Source organism: Wickerhamomyces anomalus (assembly GCF_001661255.1).
Source record: "Wickerhamomyces anomalus NRRL Y-366-8 unplaced genomic scaffold WICANscaffold_1, whole genome shotgun sequence".
NCBI classification, from domain to species: Eukaryota; Fungi; Ascomycota; class Saccharomycetes; order Phaffomycetales; family Wickerhamomycetaceae; genus Hansenula; species Hansenula anomala.
This window is the reverse complement of record NW_017567110.1, coordinates 3,152,628-3,170,171: the sequence shown is the minus strand read 5'-3', so window position 1 is coordinate 3,170,171 and position 17,544 is coordinate 3,152,628. Positions and strand designations below refer to the sequence as shown.

Here is a 17,544-nt window from a genome sequence, read left to right as displayed (position 1 = left end):
CTAAGTTCCTTCTTTCGAATCTATATAATTTTCTAGTAAATATCAGTATTTGTATCGATTTTACTGTAGATAGTGGTCTATTAGTAGAACAGATTCGAACACACGTATTGGTAAGCTATAGTATAGTATAGGCTTAGTCAGCAGCCCAAGTTTAGCTTTAGAGCACCTGTACCTTTACATAAGTTAAAAAACAGTTGAACTACCGTTATCAGCTGACTGCGTGGCCAAACCATTTATTTAAAATATAAATACTGCAAAAACTTGAAAGGAAGTATAGGTTGATTTTATGTTCAGTTGACTTAGAATTACTGTAGCTATGTTATGTATAATTTTGAAGAGGTTTGGCCCACAATTGGGAGTTTTTCGAAAATTTAGAATTTTTATGTCCAATTTTGAAATAAAAATTAAAGATTGTTGGTTACTAAACTTTTCTGAAATCATAAATTGAAATTAATATTAAAAAATTATCTACTTTTTGAATTGTCAGGATCACCTTGCTACTGAATTGATTCTACTTTTTCAAGAAAACAGTATTGTTAATTAATTAATTGTTGTTTATTCGACGTTAATGAAACTTTATGTCACGTGACTGATTCCAAACTATAGTGTAAATCAAGTTCATGTATTAATCTTAATTCTGGGGTTTTCAAAAATTAAAATTTAAATTAAACCCCCAGTGCGTGAGTAGTTTATAAAGTTTTAACCATTTTTTTGTTGATTAGCATTGATTTCTCAGCTGGTTGTCTCTATTTTTCTATAAGTCCAATCAATGATGAAAACCATTCATGGGCGCATGATAGACGTTTTACTTCTTTTCGTAATACATAGAGGCGGTGAATCATATTTCATTATGACTTCAAGTTCTTTGACCACTTATTACAAGTGTTGTAGTGTTGTAGAGACAAGGTACCACCAATTGCCTTTGCTTATCATCAGATTATACATATGTACATATGATTTCAGAGCTCTACACAACGAGCACTAACAGTAACAGTTAAACTTGATATTGCAAAGGATAAACAATAATTAAATTCAAATTTCTTATTCGCCTCGATCGACTTTGGCGTTAAATCCCTAAAAACTCCCTTATAGCGATATTAAATGTCAGAAAATGTTAGTGCTCGAATAAATACCTTCAATAAGTTGTGGAAAATTGACGACATCAGTAGTTCAGCTTTGTGATTTTATGAAATCCAGCTTTCTCAAATACTTGGCTCATTTAAATCAGAAGAAATGAAATTGTTCAGTTGACAGGTCTAGTTTAAGGTCTAGTCTTTGCCAACCAACAAAGATTCTTCAAATTCTCACATAGAAATGGAAGAAATGAATAAACCATGTCCATTATCAATACAACAAATTGTTTGGAGCCACCGTATTCAATAATGTTGGAGGTTGAAATCATGTGTACAAGATCACAAACGGCTAAATAATCAATGTGGACAAAAAGTAAGGCTATCAACCACCACCAGATTGGTTGAATGAAGATTGTACTAGCCTTTAAATCAAGATCCAAGGTACTGATGAATGTGTATACTGTTGTTTTTCCTCAAACAAATCATAATATTTCATTGAATTTGTTCAATACTCAGGACACAAGCACTCCATATGTCACCGAATGTTCGTTACATAAATAGAACACGAAGGGCTCCAAAAGATTCAGCCTTTCTTAAACATTGATGCCTTCAAAGACATTGAGCATTGATTTAGAGCTGAATAAAGGACATCTGTTAACAGAGCAGTAATAAAAAACCACCAGCCAGTACCAGTAATAGTCTCTTTGACTGATTCCGCAACTGGGTTGACTTTATCTATTAATTGTTTACAAATTTCTCTTCGAGTTGTATGAAAAAATGCGCCAAAAGTCAGTTTTCGCCAATCTATAGCATTTCCGGATTTAGCAAGCAGTAGTGCCAAACGGGAGACCAAAAGAGAGAAGATTAAGATCCTGACAGGTATTGATTGACTGATATGAGAAGCTAAAGTTTGTTTCTCATTTCTGATGTACAGATGAGATTGCTCAAGTCTCTCAAATGTAGTTGTAGAATCTGAAAAGTTGCCAATTAGGGACTTTTCGCTTTATGGTTTCAGATGAAATTGAGCCCTAAAAACGTAGATGAAATGATGAAACGTTTGGTCAATTGTCATCAGCTCAATTTGACCACTACTACTCTAGGTGCACACGTACTCAATTTACACAGTCACTGGTATTTTCAGTGGCAGTAGCCAGGCTAATAATAATACACAATTCTCTATTTATAACTTTCCCGGTTCGTTCTTTGGCGTATTCCCAAGAGTTTTCCAATCACTTTGCGACATTCCACTTGTAAGGTTCAGACGTCTAAATACGAAGTGAGCCCATAGCAACGACCGTGAGCAAACACCTTAATTTTAATTGGAATACCCAACCACTCAGTCGTAATACCCTCAAGCATATATACATTCAAATCAGTTCAAGAAACCATCTCTTCGCTAAAAACAATTCAACCACTTGTTCTTTGCGCAATTCCAACTGATTTTCCTTTTTTTGCACGAAAAAACGAAAAAACGAAAAACGCGAAAAATCAAAAAATTCTCGGTAAAGTGAAACAATAACAAAAAAAAACTAGTTTCAAAAAAAAAGCACTTGGATGCCACAGAAGTAACCAGAATCCATATATCAATCCAGTTCTTTCAGAAATAGCAGGTGGTTTTAGATATCAACTGTCCTTCTCCATACAAGTCACCAGAAGGAGCACAAGGTCCATACTAGCCCAAAAAGAGGTCCATTCGTTACATTTTGTCTGCCAATTCCACTTCATCCATCTCCATCACCATCATCAACGCCGAGTGTTGGAAATTTATTATTATACCCGCTTCCACAATTAATTTGGTTGTCAGTTCAAGATTGCGCCCTTTCTCTCTTGTTTAATAGAAAGGAAGAAGTTGCTTTCCATCAAGGTCCTTTATATTCAAACGTTGCGTGGTTATTATTTATAGAGTGTAATCTATTATACTCACCACAACCTTTATCCCAAATAACACGCTCATCAACATATCATAATAATGTCTCTTGCATCATCTCATCCTTATAGACAGCAAATTCATCAAAATACTCCAGTGTCAGCAAATGATGGTTCATCTACAGCAGGTTTATTAAAAGAAACTTCAGTGCTACTTGCAAATAGAGTCAAAAATCAACACAATGGTGACACTCCAATATCATCTGATAGTTCTGGGAATACTTTTCACAGTGCTCAAACAACTTCAACAAAAGCTACAAATTCAACCATCCATAATGAAGAGTTTCAAGATGTTCAACCACCATACCCAAGTAATCAATATTACCAACGCCAACATAAGGTTCCTTACATTCCACCACCACCATCAATGCAATCACATATGACTCCAAGATCTTCTAATGAATCAAATGGTGTCAACCCACAACAACAAATAATACTCAACAGAGATAATAACAATAGTTCAAGCACAACTTCTTTACCAAAGGCACCTGATACTCCTGTTGGAGCTCGTTCATTCTCAATGCCTAATGCTCCAAACTTGGAATTTCAAACCAAATCAGAAGAAAATTTGAGTTCAAGATCACAAAGTCCACCTTCTCAAGGCCATTCAAGTACTTCATCTAAAAGACACAATAGGATGTCCAAATCTGTTGATCTTTCTCATCTTTATCTTTTGGATAGAAATGAATCAACTCATTTCACTTTAACCAATGAAAGTTTATCAGATGTTTCTCATAATTTGATTAAGCAATACCTTGGTGAAAACTCCTCTTCTTCTTTATTACCAAGAATGAAAACTATTGAGATGTACAGAAAAAATGTCAAGAAATCAAATGATCCAAAAGTTTTATTCCAATATGCTCAATATATGTTGCAAACAGCCTTGACTATTGATTCAATTGATAATGATACAAACCAAGAAGAAGCTCAACTGAAGAAACAATTTTTAAAAGAAGCTGTTCATTATTTGAAAAAATTGTCTGATAAAGGCTATACAGATGCTCAGTACTTGTTGGGTGATGCTTATAGCTCAGGTGCTTTAGGGAAAGTTGAAAATAGAGAAGCTTTCAACTTGTTTCAAATTGCTGCAAAGCATGGCCATGTTGAATCTGCTTATAGAACTTCTTATTGTTATGAAGAAGGTTTAGGTGTATCAAGAGATTCAAGAAGAGCCATCGAGTTTTTAAAATTTGCTGCTTCTAAAAATCATCCTGCATCAATGTATAAATTGGGTGTTTATTCATTTTATTCAAGAATGGGATTACCTGACAATGTTAACGTTAAAAAGAACGGTATTCAATGGTTAACAAGAGCTGTTACAAAAGCTAATGAGTTGACAAATGGTGCTCCTTATGAATTGGGGAAAATTCATGAAAATGGGTTCCTAGATATTGTTATTCCAGATCGCAAATATGCAATGGAATTATATATTCAAGCTGCTTCTTTAGGCCATGTTAAATCTGCAGCAATATTAGGTAAAGCTTATGAAATTGGTGATGATATCATACCTCAAGACTCTGATTTATCAATTCATTATTACACTCAAGCTGCTTTAGGTGGTGATTCTGAATCAATGCTTTCACTATGTGCTTGGTATTTAGTTGGTAATCCACCAAACCTCGAAAAAGATGAAAGAGAAGCATTCCAATGGGCTTTGAGAGCTGCAAATTCAAATTTACCAAAAGCTCAATTTGCAATGGGTAATTTTTATGAAAAAGGATTAGGATGTGATAAAGATATAGAAATGGCTAAAAATTGGTATAAAAGAGCTGCTGAAAATAATGATGAAAGAGCAAAAGCAAAATTGTCCAAGATTGCACCAAATTTGAATTATGATCAAAATAATAGTAAAAAGAAATTTATGAAGAAAAAATCTTCCTCTGCTTCTATTGATAAATTGGCTGCTCAAGATTCAAAAGAGGATAAGAATTGTATCATAATGTAATTATGGGATGGATAGGGTTATAGAAAGTTAATTGGAACAAGCATAATATTAATTGGTGTGATTAAAGCATTAATACATTTTTTTCTTATTTGAGTACATATAAATCAAACGTAACACAACTTTATTATTCTTGTAGCCGTTTATACAATTGCCTACAGTGAGCAGAAACGTGTCATGTTTTATTTTCTCTCTTATACAGATCTTTGAGATAGTGATGAATTAGGTCTTGATTTTGATTTCCCTGAATTGTTCACAGCTTGTTTTAATTTTTCACTTGAGTTTGTTCGTATTATATTTAAATCCCTTTTAGAAGTGGCCAATGGTTGTTTGAAAGGTCTATCTGGTACTGGCATTAATGGTGAAGCACTTTGATCTTTGTTATAACTTGATTCAACTAATAAATGCTCAGATTCATCAACATCATTCTTATCAGATACTTGTCCAAAAATCTCATCGTGGTGTAATGATTCAATTTCTCGACGGGTTTTACTTTTTGGCAATTCTTCATGAGTTTCTAGTTTTTGTCTTTTTGGTGGATTTTCATCATCTTTAGCATATGATAAGGAGGTAACATAATCATTTAAGGCATTGATTGATTGAATTGAAGAATTTTTGAAATCTGAAAGAAAGTTTGATTGTTTTTGTAAAAAATCATCAACAAGTTGTGGTTTGCTCTCTTGTAGTTCATCGCCAAATTCTTTAAAGCTTTGAGAAATATCATCAAATGATTTAGCAACTGTAGATTTAACTTTATCCAATTTTTGTTTTGTGTATGTAGAATTTTCATCATTCAAATGCTGGAGTGATTCAGCAAATGTTGTCAATTTCACTAAACCTTGGTCCAAATTAGAGATTGAGTTGTCAAATTTTTGTGATTGTAATTCTTGTGTTTTAGCAATATTGGATGAGATATTGGAAATAGCTTGACCATTTATTGTTGATTTCAAATCGTTAGTCTTTGAAAAAAATTCAGAGCCTTGCTCATTTAGCTGTTGTTGGAATTGAGTTTGAGTATTGACCCAAGTTTCACTAATGAATTTTTCAAATTTGTGAGTGAAGTCATTCTGCTTCATAGCAATATTTTCAAGCTCTGGTTTCAATGAATCAACTTCAGTATCTATTCTTTCATTTCTGTTATTATCATAGTTATCAATCAATGATGTTATTTGCTCTAAAAGTTGTTGCTTCTCAAATTTAGATTTTTGTTTTTCGGCCTCTCTGAAACTTTCAAACTTCATAGCTTGATGTTTTATCAAGTCTATATATTTGAATTGATGCTCAACCAATTTTGTTTTCAATTCAATTATTTCATTGGTTTGTGTTTGGAGTTGTGTTTTAACTGTTTCCAATGTTGACTGAACTTGTTGGTTTAATAGGTCAAAGTTTTCATCAATTGTCTTTTCCAAGTCACCAAGAGCAGTCTCCATGGTGTGTGAAGCAATAACACCATCATTCTTCAATTCATTTAGTTCATCTATTATCTGTGATTTTAGTTGACTCTTTACATTTTCAATATTTCCTATTTGAGTTTTGGTAACCTCACTCTTTGACAATAATTTCTCCATAACCTTATCAACAGCAGATACAAAATAATTTGAAATCTGACTAACACCTTCACACTTGTTGCCAATTTTAGATTTTTGAGAATTCACCATATTTGTGAAGTTTTCATTGAGAACATTAGATAAATGTGAACTGTTTTGTTGAAATTGTTGAATTCCCAAGCTCATGTCATTTGTGCGTGTCACTATCTCCTTCTTTGAAAGATCCAAAATGGTTATATTTTCAGCTTCTAAAGTGGCCTTTTTATTGATAATATCATGTAGAGCATCTTTTGACTTTACCACGTCATCCAAAAGTTTATTTAATGAAGTACCAATATTCAATAATTGAATTTCTGTATTCTTATACTCCTCACTAACAAATTCCTCCAGACGTAACTGTTGCTGAGTCTTGTTCAAATTTGCACAAGTTTCATTGAGTTTCCCATTAAGCTGTTCATTTTGTTGTTTGGAATCGACCAATTCATGCTCAACTTTATTCAATTGTGCTAGTTGAGTCTCAAAATTGGTTTTAAATTTTTTGATCTGCTCTTCAAGCACCTCCATTCTTAATTTTTGTTCATCAACTTGTATTCTGCGACTTTCACTTTCAGCAGTAACCTGTTGCCAATTTTCTTCTGTGACATAAATACCATTTTTAGATCTTGTAGCGTTAAGATCATTTCTTAGTCTTTCAATCTCTTGAACATATTCCTTAATAAGCATTTTTTTGGACATACTTGAGTTAACTTGAGGTTTGTTTTTGATACTTTTAGCTCTGTTAGCGTATTCCAATGTACTTAAAGTTTCTTCTAATGAAACTTTAGCTGGTGATATAGTTGCAATAATACAGGTTTTGGTCTGGCCTCCCAATGAATCTTGTAAAAGTCTAGTAAGTTTTGACTCTCTGTAGGGAATATGAGGTGATTGATCCACCAAAGCGTTGATGACTCTTCCAAGGGTTAAAAGACTTTGATTGATCATTCCTGCTTCTCTTGCTCTTTTGTTTTCAGCTCCTGATCTATTGATATTTTCGGAACCTGCTAAATCCACCAAGTTCAATTTACCAATTTTCAAATATTCTTCACCAGATATAGGATCAATTTCTTTCATATGTACAGTGATTGTGAAAACTGTGTGAGATCTTGAGGACAAGTCATTACATTGTGTAGCCGCCACTTGACGTTTATAAGAACCATCAGATAAAACTTTCATACCTTCTGTTGCACTTTTAATGAAAATTTCTTCCATGCCTTGGACAACAATTGATTTTTTACTTGGCTCTTCAAATATTCTAACTTTACGTTCACCTGTTTCATTTTGAACTAATAAATCTCTTAATTCTTCATTATAAAGCTCAATGAATGATATCTTAACAGAGAAATCAGGACTTTTTTCCAACTGTTTAAATAATGCAACTAATGTTCTTGGTATGATACCAGCATTTTCCGACAATTGATTCCCACTCATCTCGATATCACCACTCATTGTATAAGTTTTACCAGTACCTGTTTGACCATATGCAAAAACTGTACAGTTGTACCCTTGTAGCATTTCGTCTAGCACACTATTTGCTATACCATCATAAACCATTTCTTGATCACTTTCTGCCCCAAAGACTCTGTCAAATGTATAAGTTTTATTGCTCACTGACATTGGACCAGTTTGTAAACATACTTCTTTTCCCATATGACCCATTGTTGAGACAACCACACCACTGTTTTCCTTTATTTCTCTATCATTTCTAGATCTGCATCTAACATAAACTGAAATATGTGATTCTTCTGTATTAGCATCACTTTGCCTTTTGTTGGTTGATTGTTGTTTTGGTTTTTGGAACGATGACGAAGGATTAGCTATGGATGATCTTGTTTTCTTTGGCACTTCAGATGTCCTTGAGCGTTGAGATGATGGAGCATAAGAGGACCTCACAGGTCTTGATGGATTCTTATCTGCTGCTGACATCTCTAGTCTATTCTTTGGCTTCTATCCTTGGTTGATGTTTATGTTTGTTTGTTTACGTTTTTGTTTGTTTACAATCGATTTGAAAAGCGCGATTTTTTCGAAACCTGGGAAGGGGCCACAAGCACCAGCCACAGCAAATCCAATGAGGCACGTGATCTTGCGATTTGTGGCTAGTGTGGCCAATTATCCATATGTAAAACACAGCAAATTGCAGCCAAACATATTCAAATCCCTTTTTTTATTTCAGTATTGTTGTACTTCAAAGACTCAATTAGTCAAAAATGTTTACTCGTTCATTGCTAAGATCAACTGCTTCAGCTGCTAGATCAGCTCGTGTTGCTCCAAGAATCTCATCACCAATTTTCGTTAGAGGTGTTAGAACTTTTAAGCAAGAAGATCAACCAAGATTGAGAATTGGTTCTACTGCTCCAAATTTCAAGACCCAAACTACTGATGGTCCAATTGAATTCCATGACTGGATTGGTGATTCATGGGTTGTGTTATTCTCACATCCAGCTGATTTCACACCAGTGTGTACCACTGAATTAGGTGCTTTTGCTGCTTTACAAGATGAATTCACTAAAAGAAACACCAAATTGATTGGTTTATCAGCAGAAGGTCTTGAAAGTCACAGCAAATGGGTTAAGGATATTGAAGAAATCTCTAAATTGAAAAAATTCACTTTCCCAATCATTGCTGATGTCGATAGAGAAGTTTCATTCTTGTATGATATGGTTGATGAAGAAGGTTTCAAAAACTTGAATGGAGGTGTCGTTCAAACAATCAGATCAGTTTACGTTATCGATCCAAAAAAGAAGATCAGAATCACCTTCACCTATCCACCATCAACTGGTCGTAACTCTGCTGAAGTTTTGAGAGTTCTTGATGCTTTGCAATTGACTGATAAAAAAGGTGTTGTCACTCCAATTGACTGGGAACAAGGTAAAGATGTTATCATCCCACCAACTGTCAGTGATGAAGCTGCCAAAGAGAAGTTTGGTGATTTCACTAAAGTTAAGCCATACTTACGTTACACCAAAGTTTGAGTTGGCTATCTAAATAGTACGGACTGGATCTATAAAGCTATAAACCCATTACATTAATATTCCACATTGAAACTCGTAGTCATTTCATCGTTTATCGAAGAGTTTTGTACTGTTTGCTTGAACTCAATTTAAAATTGTATTCCATTTAAAAGCATTTGGCTGTTTTGTTGTTGTCTGAACGAAAAAAAATTACCAGGGAGGGAAAATTTGTTTTTGGAAGTAATAAGAGCCTTTTGGATACCTTCAACGCTATCCATCAATTATCGAATTCCCATCGATTAACTAATATTACATTGATTAGAAAACTGTGATCTGCTGCTTAGTCCAACAAGTTTCCAGGTCCTTTTAATGAGATTTTTTGGTGTGTGCCTTCTTCAGCGCGGCCGCTTTAACCAGTTAATTTGAACCAGTAAGTGCTTTGGCAAATAGTGTTCAATAAGAGAATCATATAAAAGAAAGGACAAGTCACAAACTCAAGAGATTATTTCGTTAAGATGAGTGATCACTTCACAGATACAAACAAGTACGCAAGCTCGTTGAATTTAGCAAATAATGGTGATAATTCGAGAAGTAATAGTAATAGTGATATACAAGTCAACAATAATAATAACAACATGAATCCATCCCAAAATTACAATACAACCATTCCAGGTCCAAGAAATTATCCTCCTCTTCAACCAAATATTCAACAATCACCTTCACTACCTCAACTGGTACCTTTAAGACCACATCCTCCAAATCAATCATCAGTATCGCCTCAAGCTCAGAATGCTAGTCCTCCAACCTCTGGGCCAAAGAAAAGAGCTAGTACATCCACTGATACAAAGAGCAGGAAGAAACAAAATTTCAAAAGTGATGATGATAAGCTGAACACACTAGCTAATTTGGCGTCCAGTTCAAATCAACAACAACAACAAGCTACAAATAAGCAGCAACAACAACCTCAACATCAACCAGCGGGCCATCGTCCAGTGACATCATGTACTCACTGTCGTCAACATAAGATCAAATGTAATGCTTCAGAAAGATTCCCAGCTCCTTGTCAAAGATGTGAAAAAATGGGACTTACTTGTGAAATTGATCCACAATTTAGACCAAAGAAAGGAAGTCAAATACAGAGTTTGAGGAATGATGTTGATGAATTGAAACTTAAGATTGAATATTTGCAAAGGAATGAATCATTAATTGCACAGGCTTTAGCGAACCAACAGACTAATACTTTTATGAGAAATAATGAGCATGCACCTTCAATAAGCTCACCTCTCAACTCCTTGAGTGGTGATTCACCACCTGGGGCCACTTCTGTCAAAACTATTTTAAAAAGGGAACCACATTTATTAATGGATAGAAGAAATTCACAACCTGGATCAAGACAAAGTGCTTCACCAAATTCAATACCTCAACTATTAAATGATTCTGCTCCAACTAATAGTGACCATTCAAAAGATTTACCACCATTCCTAGAAATGTCTGTAAGAGCAAATACTCCAGTTCCTGAAGATCCAACAGCTTCACCTCATTCACAAAAATCTAATGCTTCAAATCACATTTCAGAGTTTGTCTTGGGAGATGTTTATTTACCATTAAGCAAAGCTAATGAACTACATAAAAGATTTATGAAAGATTATAACCCTTATTTCCCAATTATGTCTTCAAATAACGCTTCAGAACTATATTCACAATCTCAACTATTATTTTGGGTTATCTGCTTAACTGCATGCTTATCAGATCCTGAACCAACTCTATACAATCAACTCTCATCATTAATCAAACAATTGGCAATTGAAACATGTTGGATACGTACACCAAGATCGACACATATCTCACAAGCTTTGTTGATACTGTGTATGTGGCCATTACCCAATCAAAAAGTTTTAGATGATTGTTCATATAGATTTGTTGGGTTAGCTAAAAGTTTAGGTTATCAATTGGGTTTACACAGAGGTAAATTCATTAGTGAATTTTCAAGAACTCAGGTTGCCTTACCAAATGCTGAGAAGTGGAGAACAAGATCATGGTTAGGGATATTCTTTGCAGAACAATTTTGGGCTTCACAATTAGGTTTACCACCTTCTTTACAAACTGATTATTTGATTGAAAATGCTAGAGTTGATAAAAATTTACCAAAAAATTTCAGATCATTAATATCTTTATCGATTTTCCAAGCTAAATTAGTTAATGTTATGGGTTCAAGTGTGGTATCCCCTGATGGATTGATGGAGGCTAGAAATAGAGCTGGATCATTGGCTATTTTGGAGAGAGAATTGGAAAGATTAGTTTTTAAATTAGAGATTGATGATATTTGGGTTGAGGTTTACTATTTATATGTTAAATTGACAATTTGTTGTTTTGCATTTTTACCAGAGACACCAACTGAAGATCAAACCAAATATGTGACACAGGCTTATTTGGCAGCTACAAGAATTGTTACACTAGTTTCCAAGATCCTAGAGACAAAAAATTTAATTGAATTGCCAATTTACATTAGACAAAGTGTTTCATATTCTGCATTTATTTTATTCAAGCTTCATTTAACCCCATTATTATTGGACAAATATATTGATTCAGCAAGACAGTCTATTGTCACAGTTCATAGGCTGTTTAGAAATCAACTGTCTGCATGGAAAAATGTTGAGAATGATATTTCAAGAACTGCACAAGTTTTGGAAAAATTAAATTTTGTGTTATTTACCCACCCAGAATTATACACCAAAAATGATGGTATCATTACAAGAATGAGATCTCATTTAACAGGATCTTTGTTTTATGATTTAGTTTGGTGCATTCACGAGGCAAGAAGAAGAACATTAGAAGATCAAAAAAATGGTAAACCACCAGCTCAAAAACAAGATCAACAAGATGATAAGAAAAAACCAATCCCATTGCCGTTTTATAATCAAATCAACAAAGATGATTTCCAAACCATAACAACGACTACACCAGGTGGTACAACCATTACAACCTTGGTTCCAACTGAGAATGCAATGACAACAGCAACAGCAAATGCCACAGCTGCTGGGTTATCTAAACCTACAGAGATTAAAGGTATTCCAGTTTCAATGTTGGATTCTACAGGTAGTATACCTGCAACACTTTTTGGACATAGTAATTTGACATCATTGAATAATTCATCATCAAATTTGCAAGATTTAAGAAAAGCTGTTGGTAAAAACAATTCATCAAGCGTTAGTTTATCAAATGAACAAAATTCAAATAACGTTGTTGGTGCAGCTATCAGCACCACTACTAGTGCTAATAATAATAATAATAATGGTAATGGTAATGGCAATGGAGGTAAAAGTGGTACTGAAATTTTGGCAAGAGGTGAATCAAAGTCAATCACACCAAGTGCTCAATATCCCGTGAACAGTTATGATTTTAGTAATGTTGGTGTACCATCTCCAAGTAATCCAAATTTTGGAGCTGGATATGATATAAATAATAATGAAGGAGCATCAAAGGAAGATTTCAATAATTTCTTCCAACAACAAAGTGCTGGATGGATGGAAGGTAATGATGATTTCTTGGGTTGGTTCGATATGAACATGGCTCCAGAATTTTGATCAATGATCATGTTAAAGAAGTGCATTAATTTTAATCAGAAATGAATTTTTACGAAATGAAATTTTGAACATTGTAGAATAAAATTATATAATCACAAAAATACACAAGAAAAAGGAGTAAGAACCGAAATGAAAATAACCAGGTATGAAAGTCAAAAGAAGAATAAGAAAAAATGACCCATGAATATGTTCCTATTCATCATCATCTTTTGGATCACCAATACCGTCTTCATAAATTGCAAAAACAGTTTCTGATTCAGGTAGACATGGAGAATCGTAAATTTTACAAATTCTTTGCTCACCTTTACCTTTTTTCAAACTTAATCTTGTTGTTGAAGAGTGTGCAATAATATTACCTCCAATTGGTTTTTTAGGATCAGGATTAAACATCATACCACCATCAACTTGAGCGACAACTTGATTTGTTATAACAACTGCAATACCAAATTCATCAGCTAATCTTTGCAAAGTTCTCATATATTTAGCAACATGCATCTGTCTAGCTGATAATTCACCTCTACCAGCAAAATCTGTTCTATATAATGCCATAATTGAATCAACAATTAATAAAGAGAATCTTGATTCAGACATCATTGCAGCTGCTTGATTTAATAATTGTAATTGATGATCAGCGTTATAAGCTCTTGCATAAGCAACATTATCTAGGGCATCATCTTCATTCAAACCATATCTTCTTGCGATGGAAACTAATCTGACAGGTCTAAATGTACCTTCAGTATCGATGTAAAGACATTTACCTTCACCACCACCCATATCTATTGGTAATTGACAAGTAACAGCTAAAGTGTGACAAATTTGTGATTTACCTGTTCTAAATTCACCAAAAATTTCAGTAATTGAACCTGTTTCCACACCACCACCTAATAAAGTATCTAGTTGTTTAGAACCAGTTGTTAAACATATAAGTTCACTACGTCTGTGATGGAACTCTGAGGCAGTTGTGAACCCCATAGGCACTAGTTTAGCAGCTTAACCGCTGGAGTTAGTAAAATAAGATGAAGTTTGTTTTTGAAAGGAAAAACATACCTTCTGCTAGTAATTTATCTGATTTTGCTTCTGAGATACCTTTGACAGTTAAAAGTGCTCTTTTTGGACTAGAAAAGAATGGTTAGAACATAAATGTTGAGGAATGGAATTAAACAACGTACGTATAAGCAATAGCTTCAACTGTATTATAACCAGCTTCCATTAATTTTCTAATATCACCACTAGTTATACCATTTCCCTATTATCAGTTAGTACCAAAACCAGTTATATGCTTCCAGATTAATAATACCCACTTCTAATTTGGCGATTGGGATAGGACCATAGGATTCATCATCATCTTCCTCCATGGCATCTGGTTGTTGTTGATGTTGTTCCTCCACTTCCTCTTGAGATGTCATCTTTCTGTGTGTCTGTGCTGGTCTGACTGCTGTTTTGTACTCCAGATCTAATCTTTTGCCACTTGAAGTTAATTATCAACAGCTTTGATTTCATCAAAATTTTCTTTGTTTTGGTTTTTCGCCTCTACGCGTCCCAAAAAGGCGCGAAAACGCCAAAGTCACGTGGGATGCCTTTTTTTGCGTTTTTACCCTTTTTGAAAATTGGACGCAAAAAAGTTGACTCGAGTTGGACGTGTCATGGGAACATAAATTAACCACATGAAGAAGCAGATTGGTGACAAGTTTGTACAACTTCTTTTTATAGATTTTGAAGAGGAGGATTAAAAGTTAAGTAGGCCATTACTAGATATATATCATCCATTCCATTATATTTTCAATCCAACTGGATTGATTATTTGTGTAGTCTGTGTTTCTTTGGCATCAAGAACTACACCAAGAACGCCCAAACCCGTCAATTGACCTTCTTTTTGGCAAGATCGTCCTTCTTTCTGTTGTAAAACTCGACCACTTCAGGAAATTCAGAAGCAGTGATGAATGGTGATCGACGCTGGCTGCACAGGCAAGAACATCACCAATAAACTACAAGCAGCGACCGACAAATTTGACAACCCAAAAACGGATAAGCAATTGGCATGGGGATTATTGCAAGTCGAGTATGAAATTGTGTTCATTTTATTGATTCTTCTATTTACAATTATTTTTCATCTTCAGGTCTGTTTCGATATTGTTTCAAGCAAGCTTTTAAGTAGTCAAGGCTGAGGAATTAACTAAAGGTTGGCTTTATAACCGAGAGTGAGCTATCACAATTCGTACCATCCACTGGCAATCCAAGAACCCATTTATAACTACATTCAATACTCACCATCTTCCACTAACCAATACAAACAATCACCAACAATGAACACTCTCCAGCCAGTCCAAGAAGTAAGTATAAGTCCTTTTAAGTCTCCTTACATGAGCCTCCCAAAGTTTGAGATTTTTCAGAGCCAAATAAATTTTTTTTTGGTGTTTGAAAGCGTGTTTAAGGGCCTTTTCTCAAAGGTACACAACAAGAACAAACTTGTGGGAAACTTTTCGATCTGGATAAAAAACTGAATATTAACAAAGCTCATAGAATACCTACGTTTATGGGAATTCAGACAAAGTTGCAAGTTCAGACGACCTGAGATTATTCCTTCAAGATCAACTTGAAAAGTTTGATATGAGAACTGTCATTAATACACCTCCAACTTCACCTGTGCTGAAAGCTTCTCCAAATATAACAAATATCAATGAAATATTCAAAGATTCAAGCTCTGCTTCAACTGCATCGCTATTATCAAGACCTTTGAACTATGATGTTGCAAATGATGTTATTACTGAGGAAGCTGAAGAAGATGATCCATTATTAAACTTGTCTCCATCAGCTTTATCACAAGCTAGGTCAATAGCAAAAGAGATTTACAACCAACAATACACTAAAATATCTCCAGATCAATATGCTGCATTTTTAGGAACAGCTAAAGACCAATCAATTGCCGCTTGTATTGAGTTCATGTCATTTTTTGAACCTTGGTCAAATTCATTAATTGGATCTCTAAGATTATTATGTTCAAAATTATATTTGATTGGTGAATCAACACAAATTGATCAAATATTGGAATTATTCAGTAAAAGTTGGTACAATTGTAATAAGGATAACTTCATAGGCGATTATAAAGCTATACATATTGTATGTTTTTCATTATTTATTTTGAATTCAGATCTTCATAATGAACAAAATATGGAATCAAAATTCACAAAATCAGAATTTGTTACAAATACAATTGATGCCATTAAGGAAGATACAACAGTTTTGATACATGACCACACTACCCTTGAATCACAGTTGAAAATATACTATGACTCCATAGAAACTGAACAATTGGAAATTTTAAAAGTTAAAAAAAAAGTGAAAGAAGAGAATTTTCAAACTCATCATCAAACTCATCAAATTCAACTAAAAGAGTCAATTCAGTGTCAAATATCTCAGTACGATCCAGTAGACATTCCAAAAGATATTCGTCAATAGGATCGTCAATTTTCATTGATCGTGAAACTACTTTAACTGATTCAATGGATACAAACTATGAAGTTGATTATCAAAAGGACAAAACTGATGATCGTTTGGAGAAATTGGGACCACCTTGGTTAATTGAAGGTATATTGAAATGTGAATTTAATGGTAAAAATGAATTGAGAAAAAACAATAAAAAATCAAATTGGTTTACAAAATTAACTCAAAATAATAACAATATTATAAGCTCAGAATTAGATATTTATAACTTGAAAGATTGGAAACAGAATATCGTCATCATTTCAAAAGGTTTATTAAAACAATATTCATTTGGTTCATCATCTGACAGAAACAAATTCATGAAGACAAAATCTGATAAATATGTTAATACAGTGATGACATATAATTTATATTCCGCAGTGGCTTCATTAGTTGAGGATAATGTGATATCAAATGCTGATAATAGATCAAATGGTGTCGCATGGGTGTTAACAATACCCAATTTATTATCAAATCATGATCAAACTAATCAAGCTGATAAAAAAATTGTCTATTATGCATCAAGTTTAGATATTGCACAAAATTTCATTGAAACTTGTAATTTTTGGGCTGCAAGAATAACATCAATGCCCACAACAGAGGAAGATATAGTAACGAATGCAGAATACGGCTGGAGTGATGAGATTATTAAACAGGAGAAACCTTTACAAAATGTGAGAATTCAAAAATGGGAAAAAATAATATCAATTGAAAGTTCATTTATACCATCTGCTTATACATTAGCTGAACAATTTGAACAATTACAAAAATATGTTGACCATTTAGAGAAATTGATAGATGATCATAATGGGTTAAAACCAATATTAGAAACAATTTGGGGGAATAATGAAGTATTAAAAAATCAACATGATTTAGTCATTAGTAATTGGCATGAAAAATATGTCTATATTTATAAACAGCATCAAAAATTCAAAATATATTTGGATAGTTTAGCATTTGCTTTATCATTTAGAGCAACAAAAGTATAATTTATTGGTTTTCAAA

At 33.7% G+C, this 17,544-nt stretch overlaps 5 protein-coding genes across 5 annotated transcripts; 4 read left to right on the top strand and 1 right to left on the bottom strand.

The window, feature by feature from the left end:
* Positions 1–3,597: 3,597 nt before the first annotated feature.
* Positions 3,598–4,806, top strand: SKT5 (Skt5p; the record flags this gene model as incomplete). The annotated part of the gene is made up of 1 exon (XM_019180517.1): positions 3,598–4,806. A coding segment is annotated over one exon (1,209 nt), but the record flags the coding sequence as incomplete, so codon positions are not given.
* A 1,223-nt stretch (positions 4,807–6,029) lies between these two features.
* Positions 6,030–8,267, bottom strand: KIP1 (Kip1p; the record flags this gene model as incomplete). Its single annotated transcript, XM_019180698.1, has 1 exon — positions 6,030–8,267. A coding segment is annotated over one exon (2,238 nt), but the record flags the coding sequence as incomplete, so codon positions are not given.
* Positions 8,268–8,731: 464 nt separating this feature from the next.
* On the top strand, positions 8,732–9,496 carry PRX1 (thioredoxin peroxidase PRX1; the record flags this gene model as incomplete). The annotated part of the gene is made up of 1 exon (XM_019185453.1): positions 8,732–9,496. The coding sequence occupies one exon, from the start codon at positions 8,732–8,734 to the stop codon at positions 9,494–9,496; it is 765 nt and encodes a 254-aa protein (XP_019042171.1).
* A 941-nt stretch (positions 9,497–10,437) lies between these two features.
* Positions 10,438–13,059, top strand: SEF1 (Sef1p; the record flags this gene model as incomplete). Its single annotated transcript, XM_019180654.2, has 2 exons — positions 10,438–12,721; positions 12,791–13,059. Coding segments are annotated over 2 exons (2,553 nt in total), but the record flags the coding sequence as incomplete, so codon positions are not given.
* A 2,303-nt stretch (positions 13,060–15,362) lies between these two features.
* YEL1 (Arf family guanine nucleotide exchange factor YEL1) lies at positions 15,363–17,528 on the top strand (the record flags this gene model as incomplete). The annotated part of the gene is made up of 3 exons (XM_019183093.1): positions 15,363–15,389; positions 15,580–16,451; positions 16,487–17,528. 3 exons carry the CDS (start codon positions 15,363–15,365, stop codon positions 17,526–17,528), a joined length of 1,941 nt encoding a protein of 646 aa, XP_019042169.1.
* Positions 17,529–17,544: the final 16 nt, after the last annotated feature.